This window comes from Aplidium turbinatum, chromosome 11 (assembly GCF_918807975.1).
Source record: "Aplidium turbinatum chromosome 11, kaAplTurb1.1, whole genome shotgun sequence".
Classification (NCBI taxonomy): Eukaryota; Metazoa; Chordata; class Ascidiacea; order Aplousobranchia; family Polyclinidae; genus Aplidium; species Aplidium turbinatum.
Window position 1 is genome coordinate 3,220,962 of NC_137482.1, and position 20,393 is coordinate 3,241,354.

At 36.5% G+C, this 20,393-nt stretch overlaps 1 protein-coding gene across 1 annotated transcript; it reads left to right on the forward strand.

The window, feature by feature from the left end:
- The first annotated feature begins 9,855 nt into the window (after window positions 1-9,855).
- Window positions 9,856-13,117, forward strand: LOC145779959 (uncharacterized). Its single transcript, XM_082591652.1, has 7 exons — window positions 9,856-9,994; window positions 10,151-10,314; window positions 10,912-11,018; window positions 11,177-11,305; window positions 11,536-11,681; window positions 12,029-12,343; window positions 12,645-13,117. Exons 1-7 carry the CDS (start codon window positions 9,961-9,963, stop codon window positions 12,827-12,829), a joined length of 1,080 nt encoding a protein of 359 aa, XP_082447778.1. The 5' UTR covers window positions 9,856-9,960; the 3' UTR covers window positions 12,830-13,117.
- The last annotated feature ends 7,276 nt before the right edge of the window (window positions 13,118-20,393 follow it).

Sequence of the window (20,393 nt, forward strand, 5' to 3'; positions counted from 1 at the left end):
ATTTTTCGCGAAATCAAACTGTAGACCATGTTATTCTTAGGTGCCCCATCCACAAAGCACCAAATGAAATGCATGGTACAGGAGCACTAGTCAAGGTAGCCTACTCTGATCTGAAATTTGAAAAATCTGTCTGTATAATGCCGCAATTCTGTAAAGCCAAGTTTTGTTTGAGAAAAATTTAAAAGTGTTAAAATAGCACATTGGAACACGTTTTACCTGCTCGCATTTTGAAAGGTTATAACTGTATAATTTTAAAAATGTCACAAAATATCAATTGTAGCTTGGTCTACCGACATTGTGTAATGTGTAAGTTATTCTGAGCGTACAAATGAATACAAATAAAATAAAACCGTATGCTTTCATAGAACTCTGCAATTCTAAGTAAGCATTTAAATATCAGTATGTCTGGTACGTTAAAGAACGCATCATCCCATTGAAGAAATTTATTCTTTCTTTTTTAAATTAAATAAAAATGAATAAGAATACCAACTGCGGTAATATTAATGTTTTCACGCAAACTCCAATGACTTGGCAATATTGATAAAAGTTTATAAGAATTCTGTAAACAAATTATAAATAGAAACAAATGGTTTACACAAAAGGTAAAAAGTGGCTGTATCAGCCAATTTTATTGGGTTTTTATTAATTCTCGAACAGCTTTATTTGGGAAAAAAAAAACTTTTAATCCTTACGCTTTTCTTATATTGATCCAGACAGCAAAATCCGTCATTTAACATTGATTTAAAGTCCGCAGACGTCAATGTAAAAATGACGGATTTTGCTGTCTGGACAGTATTTTGCACCTGAAATGTTTTAGTAAGTTATACCTAAGGTAATTATTTATCTGCTGGGAGTTAGCCACTGTATAAATTTTCATCAACAGGATAGAAACAGCTTGCTTGCTTGTTGTTTTTCACTTTTGTAGCAGTGGGAACGGATAGAGTCATTGGCTTTCCGATAATGCAAACCTGGTTCGACACCCGGCTTCAGTTGCTTTTTGATAAACATCGCTTACTTCTATCCAGGGTATAATAAATTGGGTGGGCGAAATTTCTGAAGGAAAGGAGGCTGAAAGAAACCACCTGGCCGCCCTACTCTCGCCAGGGCCGAAGGCCGTATAATGAGAACCTTGTCTTCTCTTTCCTAAAAGCTCAGCAACTGAGTACCCTACTACTGCTTAGTTGTTTTTGAAGCTTCTTAATCGTGAGCAATGCGTAATCCCAAAAAACATCTTGGTCGTGTTCTTTCTTTTACAATCACTCGAAGAAGACACATTTATCATACTTTTATAGAGCTACTCGATGTTTTTGGCAACATATAGGCAATCAGAGAGCAGTTTGAGGGTGTAATCTTTTAGAAGACGACAATTTTCCACCACTATACTTTTGTTGTATACGTTCTTAATTGTGACGTATACAATTTGGATACTTTTACTCCAATATCAATTTTATCTCTTTTATCTGTCTATCCTTTGATACCTTATCTAGAAACCGTTTGTCTCATTTTTATTTTGTTCAATTTGTCTGCAAGGCTTTGATTAATTGAAACCGTTTCCATTAGTTTTAGACGAAAGGTTTGCCATTCAAATTCAAGTTCAATAATGACGCATTCTTTTTACTCATTTTATTTCAATCCTTTTATTTCTCGTATTGTTACATGAAATAGTGATTTGTTACATTTCGCAGATCTTTCCAAATTTTGTTAACTTTTGGAAAAGGTCTGAATGATATTGTCTAAAAATATTGTTTTAAAATCTTTTTTATTGTCCTTCCCGGGTGAGAAATTGGGTTTTAACATCGACTGGCTTTAAAAAATAAAGTCAATTTGACCCAGCCGCTTTCTAACTCTGATTGATCGCTTTTAACTTAGTTACCCTTTTTTTCTTTTTTTGCTGCTTTCTCAAGCCAATAAAAACCGTCTATATTTTTATGAGTCGGCAAAAAGTAAAAAAAATCTTCAAAAATTTCAGTCATACAGTGGCAGTAGCCAGGGCGTAGAAAGGCTAAGGAGCAATTGCCCCCTCGGCCGAAATATTTTAAATGCATATTTTACATTCTGTTACAGCATCATTTGACAAAGGTTTATTTCGGTTTTAGGCTGAAAGTATTCTCGTATTTTCGTATTCTAGTGTTCTCGCTGAAAGTATGCACAGTTTTGTGTTACTTTTTTTTCAAATTTTTCTAGGGAAGACCCCTCACACTCTGCTCAGTGCTTCGCTTTTGCTGACTCGTTTCCGGGCTTCCTACAATGTTCAATAATACTTGTATGCCCCCCCCCCCCCGAGAAAGCTTTTGCTGGCTACGCTTCTGGCAAAATCTGCAAAATGTAACAGATCAGACTAGACCTTCAGGTAGTCATGAACATTGGACATTCTTCAGCCACTACTTGGTATCCTTGTCAGTGGGCACCAGGCTTTCCACAACATGCAGATTACAGATGTCCTATGCAGTTGGCAATCTTTGATTGTATGGACGAAGCCCCTAGCTCCTTGGATAATCACAAAAAATTGCTTTTCCCTAATGGAAATCTGTTTAAAAAGGCCCTAAAATGTGGCAATGAGGTTATTCTTCCAGAAGCCCGAGGTCCACCTTCAACACCCACAAGGTCCGGATTCGGACCGCGGTCCGCCTGTTGAGTAGCCCTGCCCTAACCCAACATATCTGCACCAAAGCGACTTAGACGAGTCAGCAATCGGTTGTGAGTGGCCAAATTGTTAAATTTACTGCAACGCAGTTTAAAGAACGGCAAAAATGCTTATCTGTTAGCTTAGCTGGCAAAAGTTGTTTTTTAAACTCATTCAACGACGTCAAGCAGTGAAGGGCAGTTTTGCAAGCTGGCAATTTGCTAAATGTTCGAACAACATCACAATAAAGTGATACAATATTTGTAAAAAGATAACAGCAGCATTACCAGAATGGCAATACAAAATGTTAATGACTAAATGTCTGCAAACGACCTTTGACCTTTGAATGCTACACCTCTAAATGAGTTTGCTGTGGTGCGACTGAAGACGAAGAACTTTCTAGCCTATCTATTTTTAATTGTAAGGTCACCTCTTGCATCAAATTAACTTTTCTTTTAAAAGTGCATGCAATCTGAAACGCAATTTAGCGATTGCACCAATTTCAAACGACACTTTGAGAAAAGAAACAATTTATGAACTTATTGACTGGGTGATGAGGCAGCTGACAGATGTCGATAGTCGTATTAGATTTATTAACATTTGCTACGGAATAATAGCACGCTATGGTAAAGTTTTGCTCCAAATAAACGATTAAAGTTTATTTTATTTTACCAAGAAGTTTGTGGGAAGGGTGAAAAGTCAAAAGAAAACTTGTTACAAAGAAAGCCAATTCATTGTCATAGTAGATCTTCACAAGCAACCCACACAGCAAAATCCGTCGTTCTAACGTTGATTCAATGTCTACATCAACATCGACGTCAACGTCAGTAGAAATTGAATCAAAGTAAAAATGACGGATTTGGTTATTTGGGTAGCAACACATCACCAAGTTATTAACAATTATTGACGTCTGTTTTAGTTGCTTAAGAATAGTTAATAAGTTTATAGGTTTAAAATGCCAATATTTTGTCTTATTAAAATTTATTTCAAAAGCATGTATTTTTTGTGTAGCCAAGCCTATATGGCTTTGATCTCCAGAAAACCTTAAAAGTCTCTTCCACTCTTGTTTGGATCTTCAGAAGGTTCTTATTCAAATAAAACTTTTTGTGTATTTTTAAGCAGTTATAAATACTGAAAATATTTCTGCTAGGTACAGTTTAAATATTAATATATGACAATATCATGCAATAGAAGTAGAATTTTCGATCAGTGTAAAGATCAATAATAGGCTAAGATGTTGCGACCGTGCCTTATTTTAAACTAATTGTCCTGCTTTGCAGTGGCGTAGTTTGTTTGTTTGTTAGTTTGTTTGTTATATCTTTATCCTGCATTGCGAGAAAGCGGACTTGAGCGCTATGCATCGGTGTACGCCTTCTAACGTACACCTGACCCACGCTGCAGCCGACGGCAATGTCTGTTTCCGGTTGTCTACTCTACTTATGACTTAAATTTGGTACTACCCATTACTCGAAATCGATCACTGGGTAGAGGCAATTATCGTAAAGTTTCTTGCCCAGAGAAACAACAGCAAGTGCGGGTGGCTGGAGTCGAACATGCAGGCTCTCGACTGCGAGCCCAACGCGCTAACCACTTGGCCACTGCTGCCGATGAAATTTTGGGGTTTTGGGGGCTACAACCCTCCCTTTGGCACGCGTGTGACGTCACGATATTGGAAATGATGCTTTCAGTCTAAAAACAAATTGCCTAATTTTAAACAAAACTGCATTAAAAGACCGAGTTTTGCCAATACCAAACATTCAAACATCTCAGCCTGGAATTAGCAACAAGAAAACATAGAGACTTAGCCTTATTTCCGAAAAATGCCGAAGAAAACATGATCTTATCCTTTTGCTATGCCACCGGACAGCACCATATTCATACCTACATTTTTGTTGAAAATACTCTAAGAATGCACCAAATTCAAAGTAATTTTTCAAATTTTTCTGGGGGAAGCCCCCCAGACCCCCCGCCGCTGGGTCGTCAAAACCCCCCCTTTCTAAATTCATGGCTACGCTATTGCTGCTTTGGTATCATGCACGCTATAATGTCAGCGCTTTGTCGCTTCTATATTTTTCTGGACCTCTGCTATGTTTGTCATATATTGTTTTTTTCGTTGTGATAGTTACAAATAAAAACAAACTAAACTGAACTTTGACGCGCTTATACTAGCAATGAAAAATTTATTAAATTGAGAACTAAAATTTGTTTTGTAAAATCTCTTCAAAAAAAAAACAAAATGAAAAAAAAACTGACATTTTCGTTACTTCCAATCAAAAGTGTGCAAACTGTAGGCTACATATAAAACTGGAAAGCTATAATTAAAAACAAAAAAATTTTCTCTGCAGAAAAATAAAACATGATCGCAAGTAACGGCTCAGTAACTGACTGCGAGCCTGGGCTTCTCTCCTGTGTTCGTGTTTTGTCATTTCTGTCTTTCTTTCTAGACCTCTGCCATGTTTGACATGCGTGTTTTGCTGTGGTGGTCAGATGTTAAAACAAATTGAACAGCAGACCTATTATATTCAAATTTGATTAAACTTGTTTTTCAAAAAAAAATTTTTATTTTTTCGCCTGGCTTGGGAGGGTACATTAATATTCATAGTATGTGACGTCAATAAGATCGTATCACACTCATCTATCAAACTAACGAAAACAAAGACCCACTGACAAAAAATATCAATCGAAAATAAAACAAAAATCAACAAACAATGAGATAATAAACAAACAAAACATTATAAATATTATGTCTTTGGCAGGGCACTTAAAGACATGCCTGAAGGTGAACACGAAGATTGACTTCCTTGCCTTCCCGTCCACTTAATTTCAATCTTCAACCACCGGGTGTAAGCCTGGATACGACAATACTGTGGGAAAGTTGTATATATGAAGTGTAGTTGTAATAATTTATGGTTAGTTACACTAACACTAACAGTTGATTATTCACGGATTAAACTAATTCTTGAGTAACTAATCAGAAAGTTAATTTAATCTATCGCTTAAATAGACCGCTGTTGGCGCATTCAACAAATTGCTTTGTTGGTGTGGATTAGCCTTCTGAAGTCGCCATTAGTGGGCTCAGGATAGCTTCTGTGGATTTTCCAAAAGATATTGCACAAGTCCCATCACAATTTTTAAAATTTTTGATCAAGGTATAGTCGTGTTATTGCTAATAAACCATGCAGCTAAACATGTTATGAAACATCATTCCGCCAAACGCCATGCTGACGTGACTTTGATATCAAAACAAACGAACCGTTCTCAACTTCTGCGTGAAGGAGAAGACAAAGCAAAATAAAGATAGGACATACTTTATCCATACATGTTCTCCCAAACGCCAATCTTACGTTTTTTACTAAACCAGAACAAATCATTGTCAACTTATATCCTCAATCTGCAACTACAACCATAAAACTTACAGCCCTTCAAATAGGGCCCGTGATCAGAGATTCGGAGTGAAGAAAATGTTACACCAAAGCAATAGATAAACCACACTTTCACTATACATGCAGGCAGTTATTCGCTGTTGTGAGAGTGGTAAAAGAGAGAGTTTTGTATCTTTTTCGGGGTAAAGATAGGTTTGCGAGGAAAAATACCGGTGATAGAAGTAAGGATTAAAATGAACAAAATGCGATTGTTGAAAAATGTCATGTATTTGAGACTTTAGCTTTACTGAAACGATAGCAGCAAAAACAAACAGAATCGGTCAAACACTTTTACTAATGCTTTATCTCACTAGAAAAGAAAGAAGTTGAACACCAATGATTGAAAGAAAAGCAATTAAAACATTATTATCAAAAAAACCTAATTAACTTTTTTTTGAATGGGTCATTCATTTTCTCGTTTGAAATAACGTAAACAAAAAATATTTGTAATTAAAGTCTTTTGAACATGCACCTGCTAACTTCACTAATAATCTTTCATGCTTTTGTTTAGAAATAACGTGGATAAAAATAAAAACAACTTATTCCCATTACCTTTTGACTTTGCAAAAGAAATGCGTGTGATCTTATGCAAATTCGATGCTTCCACCAAAATTTAAAATAAATGTCAAATTTATTGTTACGTCTTTTGGCAAAACTTTGTGAGGTCAGCTGATGGCCACCACCTTACAAAAGTTACTATATTAGGAAAGATAATTCGTAATATCCCCAAAACAAAACCAACTTGTCTAGTCTTACAAGTAGCCTACGTCGCACCTGAACAAGTGTAATTAAAGATATGAAGTTTGATACTTGAGCATCAGAAAGTTTGGATGTTTCTCGAGATACTTTTTTAGCTATAATTGCAATGTTCATCCAATGAATCAAAAAGAAAAATCAAAGCCAATTTAAAAAATTTCTGTTTCACTGAGGTTTCACATCCTTAGAGTTAATAACCAGATGAACTACATATAGAGCAGCTATGTGGTCAAAAAACAGCAAAACGCAGCCGCAAAGGGCGTCGTAGTTTTTGCCTAAGTATGTAAGTTTACAGCTTTTCGTACTAGCTCTTGCCCTAAACAGCTGACGTGTAATTTTTACATCACTTCAAAGTAAAACTTGAGTTTGAATTACTCAGACAACTTCTCTTTCTTCATCTATTTTTAATACAATTGGGGTAGAGAGGTAACTTTTTTAAACCATAAACAGACATAACCCAGCAACAACACTACATTTAACATTTTAAAAACAAAAAACAAAACAATAAGCGAACGTTTTCGGTTAGTCATACAGCCCTTTTCAGTCTTTAAGAAAAATACTTTTAATAGAAATACTAAATAATACACTATCACAACAAAAATACGGACAAATCTAAACATTTGAGAAATCATCTATTTTGCCTCAGAGAAACTTCGGCCGCCCTACATGGAAATCCATGAGGATTTGCCGGATTAGCTCACAACAACTATCTAGAAATCTAATCTCAACCGATCTGTGGTTGTAGTAATCTTAAACTTAATTGAACTTTTTTTTAGATGATTTTGGTCTTTAAGCATTGACAAATAGCCATTTTCTTTATTATGTAGAATTAAAGCGTGTAAGATTGTGCTGTGGTCGTTGTTAAATAGCAATAATTTAAGCTAAGTGGGCGATTAAACTGAGCTACTAGCCTGCTGGTTTAAACGATACCCTTAAACTTAATGCGCTTACGTAAGATGCAATAGTTATAGAAAATACACAAGCAACTCGATCAGTTCTAAGCGATTCCTAAATATTCATAAAAAGCCTTTCTTCATCAGCTAGAACATGACACTGAAGTACAGAAGTATGAACTGTCGTATTTGATGATGGACAGGGATGTTTGGACTTTGCAGAAACTATGTTGATAGTGTCTGGCAGCCTATCAAAAAAAACTTTTGATAGGCTGCAAAATTTTTTATAACGTATTGCCCAGGCAGCAAATCAACCAATTTTTACATTGATTCAACGTTGTTGTTGCTCACATCTTAATGATGTAAGAAAGAAGTGATTTACGGTCACAGACATTGGCCTACACAGAATGTGACGTAACAATAATCAAAGTGTCGTCACCAAGTACGTCATAGTAGGTGGTATTCTGCAGCAAATTCAAGTCTTGTGTTTCATTTAAAATGAATTTGAGAATTCCTCATTTTAATGATAATAATTGCTTTCAGGTAAAACTAAGTGTTGCTAAACTCAACAGAAAAGATAACCACAAGAAACATACTGTGCAGTATATTTGCAAATGTTGAACGAAAATTCAAAGCAGTTTCTCTATACCTACCAACCTCGTACATCAAATTAAGAAAGTAAATCATTTCAGTTAGCAACGTACTGTAGGTAGCCATGACAGCTTAAAAATTAAAAGTATAAAATAATCTTTTTTTGATCAAAGCTGAAAAACCTCAGCTGTGCGTAATTTTGCGCGGTGAAGTTTATGGTCATACAACCACGATTACTACCTCTTACGTCACACAAACAAGGCCTGACGTGAAAGCTTAGTCAACAAACCTTTGAGCCGCTTTACAGTAGTTCGACATTAGGAAACATCTTGTTAGCACAAAAAGAAATGAAAATGTTCAACAAGAGCTTGAGACTGTGAGCAGACACTGTTTGTGTCCAGGGGTGTTCAATAAACTATCACTGGAGAGCAAAAATGTATTTTCAGGAGAGCCATAGATGTCTCTTTAATTTTCGATGTACAGTACCCATTGCAATTGTTGTAAAGTAAGCTGTCAAAGTCTATCTTTTACAAGCTTTTTAGCAAAACAGTTCCTTGCCTAAAAACAACATGTTTTGAAAAATCAAAATTTTGCCATTCCGAATAATCTACGCATTTTAGAAAATAAATCCTTTTATGATATTCTTAATCTATGCAATATAATGATTATATAATAATAGCAAAATTTCCCAACGGCAATCTCTTTTTGGCGGAAGAGGGCAGTGTCTGACGGGCAGGCATCCTGTAAGGCGGGCCTCAATAAACAGAGCACCCGGCAGCCCGTTGCAACCGGTTCCCCTGAATCTGCACGTTCCAATCTTATTGGAACGCAGTAGACATGGAGCTGGCCAAGAGTATTTGCGTAGCCCCTCGTAGTCACGACCACCTTAAACCACCACATAAGCGAATGGACTTTGTCTCAATTTGGACCAGGACCGAACAAAGTCCAATGGCGATGATATTACGGGTAACGGGGACAGGCTTGGTAGAGCTGGAAGCCTCCAGCCCGGTCTCACACATTGGCGGCGGATCTATGATGATCGTCTCCTAATAATTATAAAATGTTGGATTTGACGAATTTTTACACTTTTCAAACAGATGGGGTCGGTCAAATACAATGTAACAGCTATTAAAAAACAAGAAAAGCACGCCCTTCGTTTAGTAAATAAATGCCCCTGTTTTCCCACACCATGTCACTTCTCCTATACGCTCTTTGATGTAAGTAGCTTTGTTAGCTGCCGATAGTTTGAAAGAAATAAGTAAATCCTTCGTGTTTGATTTGATGTATACGCTGAGCTCCTAGCCAGCCAGTTAGTTGATTTTACATTACCTCAACGTCAGCAAACGTTCGATCAATGTAGAATAAAACAAATACTGGCTGGGACACTGCAACTGGTATGGAGAATATTTTATAGCAATCCCAACCAAATGTTATTGCTTGTTACGCTTGTAAACACGTCTGTGACGAACATGGTTGTATCGTAGTAACAACGCCGACATATTACAAACAGGGATAGTATTTCCTCGTTTGTTTTACAGCAACAAAACGGCTATATATGCTGGAACAGAATTGCAATTTCATCAATCAAGTGTTCAATAACTTTACAACAGAAATAGCTGCAAATATATCGAAGAACATCACCAGAAAGTAGAAAATCAAGATTAATATCTTCAAGATGAACTTCCAAATACTCTCAATAGTGATATTTTGTAAGTTGAATACATTATTATTCAACCTATTTACTATTGCAAATTGTAATTGGTTAAAGTATGGGAGACGCTGCTGCTCTCTAAATTTACTGCTCATAGAAGCTGCAAGAAACCGAATTATCTCGTTTAACTGATGATTACCCTGCTCTTTTACAGTTCTCCAATGCATCGTGAACGTGAAAGGCCACGCAAGGTTGCTTGAGCCACCTAGCAGGTCGAGCATGTTTCGATTTGCATACTCGGATCCAATGCTTCTTCCGTATAGAGACGTCATTCAACCAAATTATGAAGACAATCAACTGAACTGCGGCGGTAAACAGGTAAGTCAGGTTAAGATAGAGCAACTGACACAACTATCACAGAAAGGAAAATTTTTCATTGCTACATTGATTCAACATTTACAGACATTGAGTCAATGTAAAAAAGACGGATTTTGTTTTTTGTTATCTAGGTAAAACGCCAACATAATACGCAGTTGTTAAAATGAGTAGCCTAGTTTAAAATTTCGAACAAATGCAAAATGTAAGTATCAATTAAAAACTCTAAGCGGACCTCACCCACTCAATGGGCTGACAAGTGCCAATGTTAATTTTCTTTGCCAGAAGCAAATTTTGTCGAAAAGGAAAGCACTGGTCACGTTATTTATGCAAATGTTGTATTTTTGGAGCAAAAAGAAGACAGTGTTTAAATTGAGTTTGTTATGAATGGCGGTTAATTCTCCTGTTCTTCTCTCAGTCAACTAGTGTACGTCCATGTATTTTATATTAGCTCAAGAAATAAAAAGCTTCTGTTGCTCTGAAAACAACATTGACAGAAAGCTTAATTACATATTTTAAGAAATACAAGGTTTCCTTACTTTTGTTTCTTTGTTTTTTATGCAATCGATTGCAACTTTCGTCAATACGAATTTTCTTTAGGTGCAAACCGACAATGGGGGAAAGTGTGGCGTTTGTGGGGACTCGTACACAGCTCCAGTGAAAGAAAATGAGGCTGGTGGGAAGTACGCCTTGGGAATTATTACAAGGTTAGTCCAATAGACTGTACATAAAAAAACGTTTTCAAGTAAACATTTCATACACGAATATATCGTAAACTGAAGATTAAAGTCGAATCAAATACAAAAAGTATGATGCATTTGCGTCTATGCTATCAGTGACGTCACAAGCCCTTTGTCTTTGATAGAAACTACAAACAAGGACAAATTATTGATGCAACTGTTGAAGTCACAGCTGAGCACAAAGGCTATTTTGAATTCCGTCTGTGCGAATGGAACAATGTCAACCTCCCAATAACGCACGAATGTTTGAACAAGTAAGTTAGATCAGAATTATATAAGTTTAGCTTCACTTTTCGGTAAGCAAATCGGTCATTTTTTTACATTGATGCGTCTGTAGACGTTGAATCAATGTAAAAGTGTCTGAATTGCTGGCTGTGTTTGTTTACCTTGCTTGAAGGTAGGGTACCAAAGAAGTTAGGCGATATTAAAAGTGTTTTCATTGCACTTTTATATGCCATTAACTGATGATATATTTGTTTTACAGACATCTTTTATCGTATGAAAATGGAGAAACAAAATGGTATTTACCAGAAGACCCAGCAGCTGCTAAAGGGATGCACAACTTTAGGGTGAAACTCCCACAAGATGTCACTTGTGAACAATGCGTATTGCAGTGGAGGTACAGAACAGGTAAACACACAAAAGAACATTTCACTACTATTGCAAGTCTAAAAGTTGTTTTCAAGTCTTTAGACTGACAGTGATACTACGTTTTGTTAGCCTCAAATTTATAAAGAAATCAATTGGTAACCTTAGTTTTTGTACGATGATCAGAAGGACGCCGGTTTGACACCAATCCAGAGCATGTGGCAGCATCTTTTGGCGAGACATTAATGACGTGCTTTAAGGTGGACACGAAGATTGGCTTCTTTGCCTTCCTTTCAACTTAATCTAAATTTTTAACATTTAAGCGGTAAATTGGATAAGAAAAAAAACACGCGAATTCCAAAAGATTTTCAATTACTTTATTTTTTAAGGAAACTCGTGGGGCTATGAAGACAGTCAGCAAGGTCTTGGTTTGGGACAACAAGAAGAATTTTACGGTTGCTCTGACTTTTCTGTCCAAGCCGACAATGAAAACATTCCTTCTATCCCCTCCACCACTGAAGATACTTCCATCACACACGACAAGTCGACGACATCACCAGCTATCACAACTACCCCTATTTCATCCAAGCCTAACCCCACAACCAGCCAAGGCCAAATGAACACACGGCCAAACACCAACGCTATCGCATCAACAACAATGAAAACCACATCGACAGAAATTCCCAGTGTCATTCCATATCCAGGTAAGATGCTTTCGACATATACAAATAGTAGTTTGCTTGAAATGTAACTGATTTACAAAACCTAATGTGTTCTTTATCAAGTTCAATCATTTAAACTAACCAAAAATTGAAGCAAAATGATAATATTTCTGCATTTATAAATGCTCTAACTTTGTTGGCTAGCAATTTACAAGCATTAAGCCTACATTTGTATTTGAAAAGCGTACATTAGGATTAGCTTCCTTGCTTTCTCATGTACCTTTAACCACTAAGCATAAGCTTGGGAGAACACATTTTTTAAAACGATACAATGCTTTTTCAGACGTGGACTGCAGTAAGACTCAGCTTGGTCAACCAATCTATCGAGACTGCCATTCCTTCTACATTTGCGCCTATCCACAATTCGACCCTTTTTTATTCGCCTGTCCACAAGGAACTGTTTGTAACCCGAACAATGGCAACTGTGACCACCCTGCTGACGTGCCTTCCTGCAATTTACAAGAGTAATCCAATGATAAAACGCTTTTACGCATGAAAAACTTATTCAACATATGTTTATTTATTTTGTATTGTGTAGTCAACTGGCAAAGCCAACTACCTTAAAATTACTGTATCAAGTTTTTTATCTTGTTTGTGCTGTTTATGTTTTTTACATCATTTTTTATAATTGTTTATATCAACTTCTCATTAACTTCGTTTTTAATGAGCAATATCGCTTTGTTAAATTTCACGTTGTAGCGCCTCTTTTAGCGTTTGTTTCGCTATTACTTTCAACGCTGAGTTTTTAAATAAACAAAAAATATCAAAAACTTGGTAATTGTGAAGAATGGAGCGTTAGCACAAGCCTGGGCACTCACTAGTACAGCGAGCAGTTGTACCCTTGTGGCATGAATTAGCGGTACGATACTAATGAGCCCAGCTTCATGGGCGAAACACGGTGTCTATCGCTGTCAATTCTTGCTACAATCGGCTGCCGAGAAACAAAAACTTGGCGACTTTATTTTAAACTAGAAAAAATGAGACTCATTTTGCTCAATTCCTACAAAGTGTTTTCATACCTTTACAAACCTCAATCAAATATAGGCTTCCTCACCTCTTCATCCCATATTATTCAATTTAATCACTCCAGGTTTTCCAATAAAGTTTGCTTGCTAAATGCATAGTAGGTTAGTTATGTTTGTTGTTTGTTCTATGCCAGGGCTAATTAACTAGCGAACCGCGGTTCGAATCCGGACTTTTTGGATATTAATTTTGGACCTCGGGCTTCTGAAAGAACAATCTCATTACCACGTTTCAGGGCATTTTTGAACAGATTTCTACTGGGAAGGAGCATTTTTTTCCCTGTGATTATCCTAGTAGCTGTCGAGCTTCGACATCCAGACCACCCAACACTTTTTCAAAAATCTAAGTCGAGCAACATTTTACCAAAGAAAAAAACGGTTTGATACTAGTACTGATAGTTTAACTTTCGTGGTTGCGTGTGAAATAACTTATTCACCGGACCGCTAAAAATATTCAACTTGTTAAACTGGACCTTTGTTAACATTAGTTAAGTAACCCTGTTTTATGCTATGTCTTAGTTTCAGTTGATACCACCTTCGTATCTCAGCAGTCGAATGTAGCAAGAATTGGTAGCGATAGACATATTGTTCCGCCCATGCGGCTGGGCTCGTCAGTATCGCACCACTACTTCCTGCCACAAAGCGACAACCTCATGGGCGAAACACGGTGTCTATCGCTGTCAATTCCGTGGACCGCTCCTTCTAATCTAAATCTAAACACTACTTTCGTTGTTGGCTGTCAGCCATATTTACGGCCTTCGCTCATTAATACTTCGACTTATCATCATTGCTTTAATACAAACAACAACAAAAAAACAAACAAACAAGCAAACAAACAAGCTAACCTAGAACCGAACATGTGTTTCAAATTGGCACTTTTTGCTTACTCAACTTGAAATCATTCCTTTTGAACTATCTCGTAGCTGTCAAGTTGATTTGATACAAAATATTTGCTAACAAATTCAACTTCTCTATTTATTTTAAAACCGCCCCAGTGCAATATGATGATTCTGACCAACTGAACTTGATAAAGCTCGGCTGCATTAAAAAAGCACAAACAACGTTTTAAAAATCGGCTTTCATCTTATCCTGTGGCCTCGTGGACCTTCAGACTAAAGAACGTAATCTACAAAGTTATCCACGATTTTCAGAATAGAGAAAAAGGTTTTTTGTAAATGTTAAGGAAGCTAAATATATCATAGCTTGTAAACAGTAGATTATGCTGAGTGAAGAAGCTGTACAGCGCTCGGCTTGCCAAACTAGTTGCTATTATATTAATTAGTTGTAGGGCAACATTACATCAACCCAAAAGTTTCAAAGTAAGGTGCAGCAGGATCCAATGGCATGTGGTGATGTCAGAGGTAGTGATTGTTTTTGTCTATTATACCTCTTGTGACGATGATAAAACGTAACAATTCAGCCAAAGATTTACATGGAAAATTATAAATTTCTTTGAATTTGCCTTTAAGCTGTTTTTGTTTTGAAGCTTCCTGCGTCATTTTTCCTAGAGGCTGGACAGGTTTTAGGTTTTCATTCTACTCACGTCTTCCAACGTTAAATCAATGGTGAAACCACTGATTTTGCTAATGAGCTGCTATATTTAAAGCTATCAGGTCGGTTTGAAAATTTTTATCAGAGGTTTGGATCTGCACCGTGTATTTTTCTGCGTCGTCACACATAGACACATTAGCTTTGCTTTTTTATTTTCTATTTTTTTTGTAGACGCACATTAGAAAACTAACCTCCTAATCTTAATCCCATAATAAGCCATAACTTCGTTTGCACTCTTGTAAATGCAGCCAACAGTTTCGAGGCAAATGAAACCAGCATATAAAAAAAAGATACTTACATTTTTTTTTATCCAATTTACCGCAGATTTTATTTTTTTTTACTTACAATGGGCCTATTTGTAAAAATATCCAAATTTAAAAAAATAAATTATATTTAATAAAAGGTTAAGTAATCCAGCCTGTGGTCTACCTAGGGACTTTAAATAAGGAGATGCAAAATCAAATCTGCTTTTTGCTTATCCGCCACACTAGAAGGGTTACTTTTTATGGAGTTATTGTGTGAAATAATAATCATTCGCCATCTCCGCTTGCAGCAGATTGCGCATTAACATGGGTTACTTAACAAGGTTCCATGTGATTTTATGAGCCGTACTGCTTCCATGTTGGCTCAAAGCAGATTTGAAGAAGGTGATATGTCACCAGATTATGTCGCCAGATTATTGTGTGAAATATTGTGTTTTTAATACAGTAGCTTATAGAAAAATAATTAAGTTGATCAAAAGAATTTAACGATTTTTGTTAAAAGCAAGCTTGTAGCAAGGCGTAAAAATTTGTAGATTTGAGAATCAACCATTTTAATGTGGCCGGAAAAGCGGCATATTCCGTCGCTTAAATTTACCGTGTAACTTCCTTTCAATACGTGGCATTATGTCACCTGCCCAACGCGGGCTATTGAGCGATCGCGCTTGAACGCTGAAAGGATGGTTCTCAATACAAGGCGAGGAATTGATTGTCAACTGTTCCCGTCTCATTTCGACTATTTTTGCTTGAAAGTGGTGAGATAAACTTCCAGTGATTTATTTGTATCTTTCTTAAAAAATGTATAAACTATGTAGCCTACCGCCAGAAGAAATGTATGAAAATCTATGATAGACCTAACACATTTATTTCTACCGTTAGAAGTAGAAATTCAATTATCTGTTAAGTCATGGTGACACACTAAATGGTATTAATACCACAAAAAGAAGGTATTAATAATGGTATTAATACCACAGAGAAACTTGGCGCCTCGTTGCCTCCAACCCTCGATGAGAGAAAGGAACTTAATGATGATGATGATTAACAGAAATATGGACACAAATTTGCATTTTATTACGTTAAACAATTTCAAATGATGATACGTTAACGTAACACTTTGCCTTTTTCAAGGCTGTTGAGAGGATATTTTGGGTCGGTACTAATGAGATCCCCGGGACCCAAATCAAGACATTTCTAAGAAAAGCTCACCATAATCAAACAATGCTCGGTGACCTCTCACATTTCTGGCGCCCTTGGAAAGATTCTGGGTCCTAAAATTATCCCGGGCTCCAATCCAAAAGTACTCCCTGGACCCCCCTCTCAACAAAACTGCCCTTTCTTTGTCTTATAAGGCAAACGGTTGTTCATAAAGTTTCGGAAAACAAAAAGAGGCTTAGCTATTGAATAATTGAATGCGCACTCGTTAAAATTCACGTGAAATATTTTGACGTTTTCTTTATTTTGACAGCTCTGTCAACGCCAGCGTAAACGTGTACGCCAACGTAAACGTGTACGCCAACGTAAACGTGCAAGCCAACGTAAACGTGCGCTGATGAGAATGAAATGGTCCATTTTGTTCTCTGGGTCGTCGTTCACTAAACAACAACCCAGCCATCCAATGAGTCGGTTGAATCAATGTAAAAAAGAATTGATTTGCTGTCAAGAAAAGCTGAGGTCTACGCAATTTATAATTTATGCGTTATAGGAAGCAGGGTATAGCCTATAGGATGGAATGGAATTGAATTGAAAACGTTTTTTCATCTTCTATCCTGAGATTTTCTTCCATTCAATCTAAAAAAATTCTTCCATCTTTCATTTCATCTTCCATCTGCAAATTTTGTGATTTTTGCATTGTAGCCAATATGCCACAACTAAGCCAACGGACTGTGGGCTGAATTTTAGCTTAAAATTTAACAGCAGTAGCCTACTATTCTATGGATTGTTTAGCCTACCGTATGGTGACTAGGGAACTCTGTTTCGAAAGTTAGCGCAGACCGCTACTACCACAGCGAACTCGCAGCATAAGGCTAAAGCAGATCGTTGGTATTTACATTGTGAAGTAAGCAACGATCATGCTGCTGAAAGTGAAACTCAATCAAAAAGAGCTATTTCTGTGGTTTTGAAAGTGGTCTTGTTTCGGTGCAACTTCAGCGCTTGATGCGCAGGGAGCGCAGAGATGGAATACGTTAGAGATGCTGTTTTCCGTGTTTTGTGAGTTCATTTGAAACATCAGGGGTATCTCAATGACGGCATCTCAATGTGACTTTTTATCAATGTTGTTTCTGGGGGAAATTGATACTCGGCTGCTGAATTCGAACAAAAAAATATTAACTCAAAGATACTGGTTTTAACAGTTTAGAGGTAGATTGTGTAACATGACACTTCACACACTAACTAATTAGGATATAAAAAAATGCTATTTATAAAGATTTTTTTTCCAATATCTTATCTTTGGAAGTAAAGTCTTTTTTGAAGAAGATCAATTCATAATTATGCAAAATGTACATTTTTTAAAATTAACAAAAAACTTTTGGCTTTAGAAAAAAATTCTTTCTTAAAGCAGATAAAACCATATTATTTCTGAATCCATAGAACCCAAAATCAGGTTTCTATCATCTACGGTTCACAAGTTATACCAATTTTAGGGGTATGCCCCCTTTTGATTTACACACCTAGGTTTCACAAACAGTGTTTGGGGAAACTGCCCAAAATATGATAAGACATGTTTTATAGGTCTAGGCCACCATTTTAGAACCACTCTTTTTTTAAATTCAATTTTTTTATGAAGACTGTCTTTCATCTCGTCGCCCAAACCTTCCATCCGTTTTCATTATTTTCATTTTCCATCTTCCAACCCCAAATCTGTCTTCCATTTTACCTTCCATTTCGTTCTATCCCCATCTCATTACTTCATGTTAAGAAAGAACCGAATAAACTTCACATTGCAACAAAATCAAATTTTTCTGTAAATGATTGTAAATTACGGAAACAATTCAAATACAAACCTAGTAATTTGTTTTCCACATTTAAAAAAAAACACAAGTTTTCCTTTCTAAAAAAGTAAACCCCATGCATTTTAGCAAACAAAAACCTGAGTTATGATGATTGTAAACAGTGTGTATTTTTTTAGAAACATAGCGAACCACTTGTAAACCGCCCTTCAAATCCACTGCTAGTTATGTCGATGAGACGTAAAATAGAACTTTTGTTACATTATATAGCTCAGATAGTGCATCAACTAAAACTTTAAAGCATTAAAGCACTTTCATTGTTCTTGAGATCTGCCAACGTAGAACGGCACATTTTCTTTACTTTTTGTGACTTTGACTGAACGAAATGAAATTTGCGTGTTTTATTTTTGTTTTTAAATTTTTATTTTTATCTTTATTTTATTTATTTTTTAATTTTCATGTTTTAAACAATTTTTTTAGTTCTGTGTTGTAATGATTGTAATGCCGTTTTTCCGTTTGTAATTGTTGCAAGAACTTAAGCAGTGACAAGAACTAGCAGTTTATCAAACAATGATGCTTTTACTTTCTCGAGCTATTCAAGCCAATTTGCTAATGGAAGAAACTTACAATATGGCTCCAGTGCGAGTTCATCTTCTTCAGTTATTTTCACCGCTAGATGATGAGCTAGAGCAAAATAAAGAAAGTTTCGAGAAAGAGTTTCAAAGACAGGCACAGGAGCACTAGCGTACGCAGGGGGGGGGGCATTGGGCCATGGCCCCTCCCCCTTAAGATGTTGTGTGACGTCACGATATTGAGAATGATGCTTTCAGTCTCTTTATGCTTGGGAATGATGCTTTCAGTCTAAAAAAAACTTGCCTAATTGTAAACAAAACTGAATTAAAAGAGCGAGTTTTGCCAATACCAAACATTCAAACATCTCAGCCAGGAATTAGCAACAAGAAAACGTAGAGACTTAGCTTTATTTCTGAAAAATGCCGAAGAAAACATGATCTTATCCTTTTGCTATGCCACCTGACACCACCATTTTACAGGAATATTCATACCCACATTTTTGTTGAAAATGCTCTCAGAATGCACCAAATTCAAAGTAATTTTTCAAAATTTTCTGGGGGAGGCCCCCACACCCCCCGCCGCTGGGTGTCGTCTTAGGCGAAAACGCCGTCGGGTTTTGCCCGCCGGTCGTCAAACCCACCCTTCCAAATTTCCTGGCTACGCTACCGTTAATGGCTCCCCCCCCTTGAGAAAATCCTGCGTACGCCACTGCACAGGAGATTAAACTACCACAGGAAGTTTATTACATCACGCATCTTGCATTGGTTTTGTTTGCTTTGGTTTTGAACCTTTATCTTCGGACTGACAAAGCCTTGATAGATTATTTTTCGTAGTTTTGCATACTTGTAAAGGCTTTTAACGCAGGGTCGGTTACCGACATTGGCAGAGTGAAGTTTTCGATTGTTGAAGTCTTGTTGCCGGAGAATTATTCCATCCAATAGGTGACGCTGAATGGAGAGCAGTCCTTAAAATGCGTTGCTCAAGCGCACACCCCGAGAGTCGAACCAGCGTCGCTTGATCTTGAAGCTTCTTCGTTCACGAAGTCACGCGCTAACCAACTGAGCTACCGGGGCCGACGATTGCATTAAATGTAATGCTTTCTGTGTTAAATTTAAATCAAAGTTTAGAGAAATCGAGGTTGCAAACAAACATTCCCTCAGAGATTTCTGTATATTGCTAAACTTTAATTCCAATGTGAACTCAAACTAAACAAGTGACGAATTTGACAGCACGTGGTCCGTGAAACTAGATTGATTCGATTTACACCTTTTTAAATGCTAAGTTGAAATCGTTGAGAAAATATACGACTTACAACTTGGAAGAAATTAAAAGCAACAAACTCAAGAATAAAATACATTGTAATCAAGTTTAAACTTGAATAGAATTGATGGAGTTTGGAACCATGGAAGAAACTCTCTTTTTTTCAAATTGCATTCAAAAATTAAAATCGCCTAATTTATTATCAACAAGAAAATCGCCTAATTTTTGTCGAATCCAGGCTTACAACCAATGGATGCAAAATTACATCCGCTTTTGCTATATACGCCACATTAAAAGAGTTACTTTTTTATTTACGAAACATTGTAATTTTTATAGAATTATATTGGAGTAATGAAGTTAGTTTCCAAGTAATTTAAGTTTTCTTGTTAAAAGTCCTAAGTTTGCAACAAAATGTAAG

Coding starts and splice junctions, on each gene's coding strand:
- LOC145779959 (XM_082591652.1), top strand. CDS start 9,961: ATGAACTTCCAAATACTCTCAATAGTGATATTTT. Junction 11,306..11,535: donor ACGCACGAATGTTTGAACAA/GTAAGTTAGATC, acceptor TTTGTTTTACAG/ACATCTTTTATCGTATGAAA. Junction 11,682..12,028: donor GCAGTGGAGGTACAGAACAG/GTAAACACACAA, acceptor TTATTTTTTAAG/GAAACTCGTGGGGCTATGAA.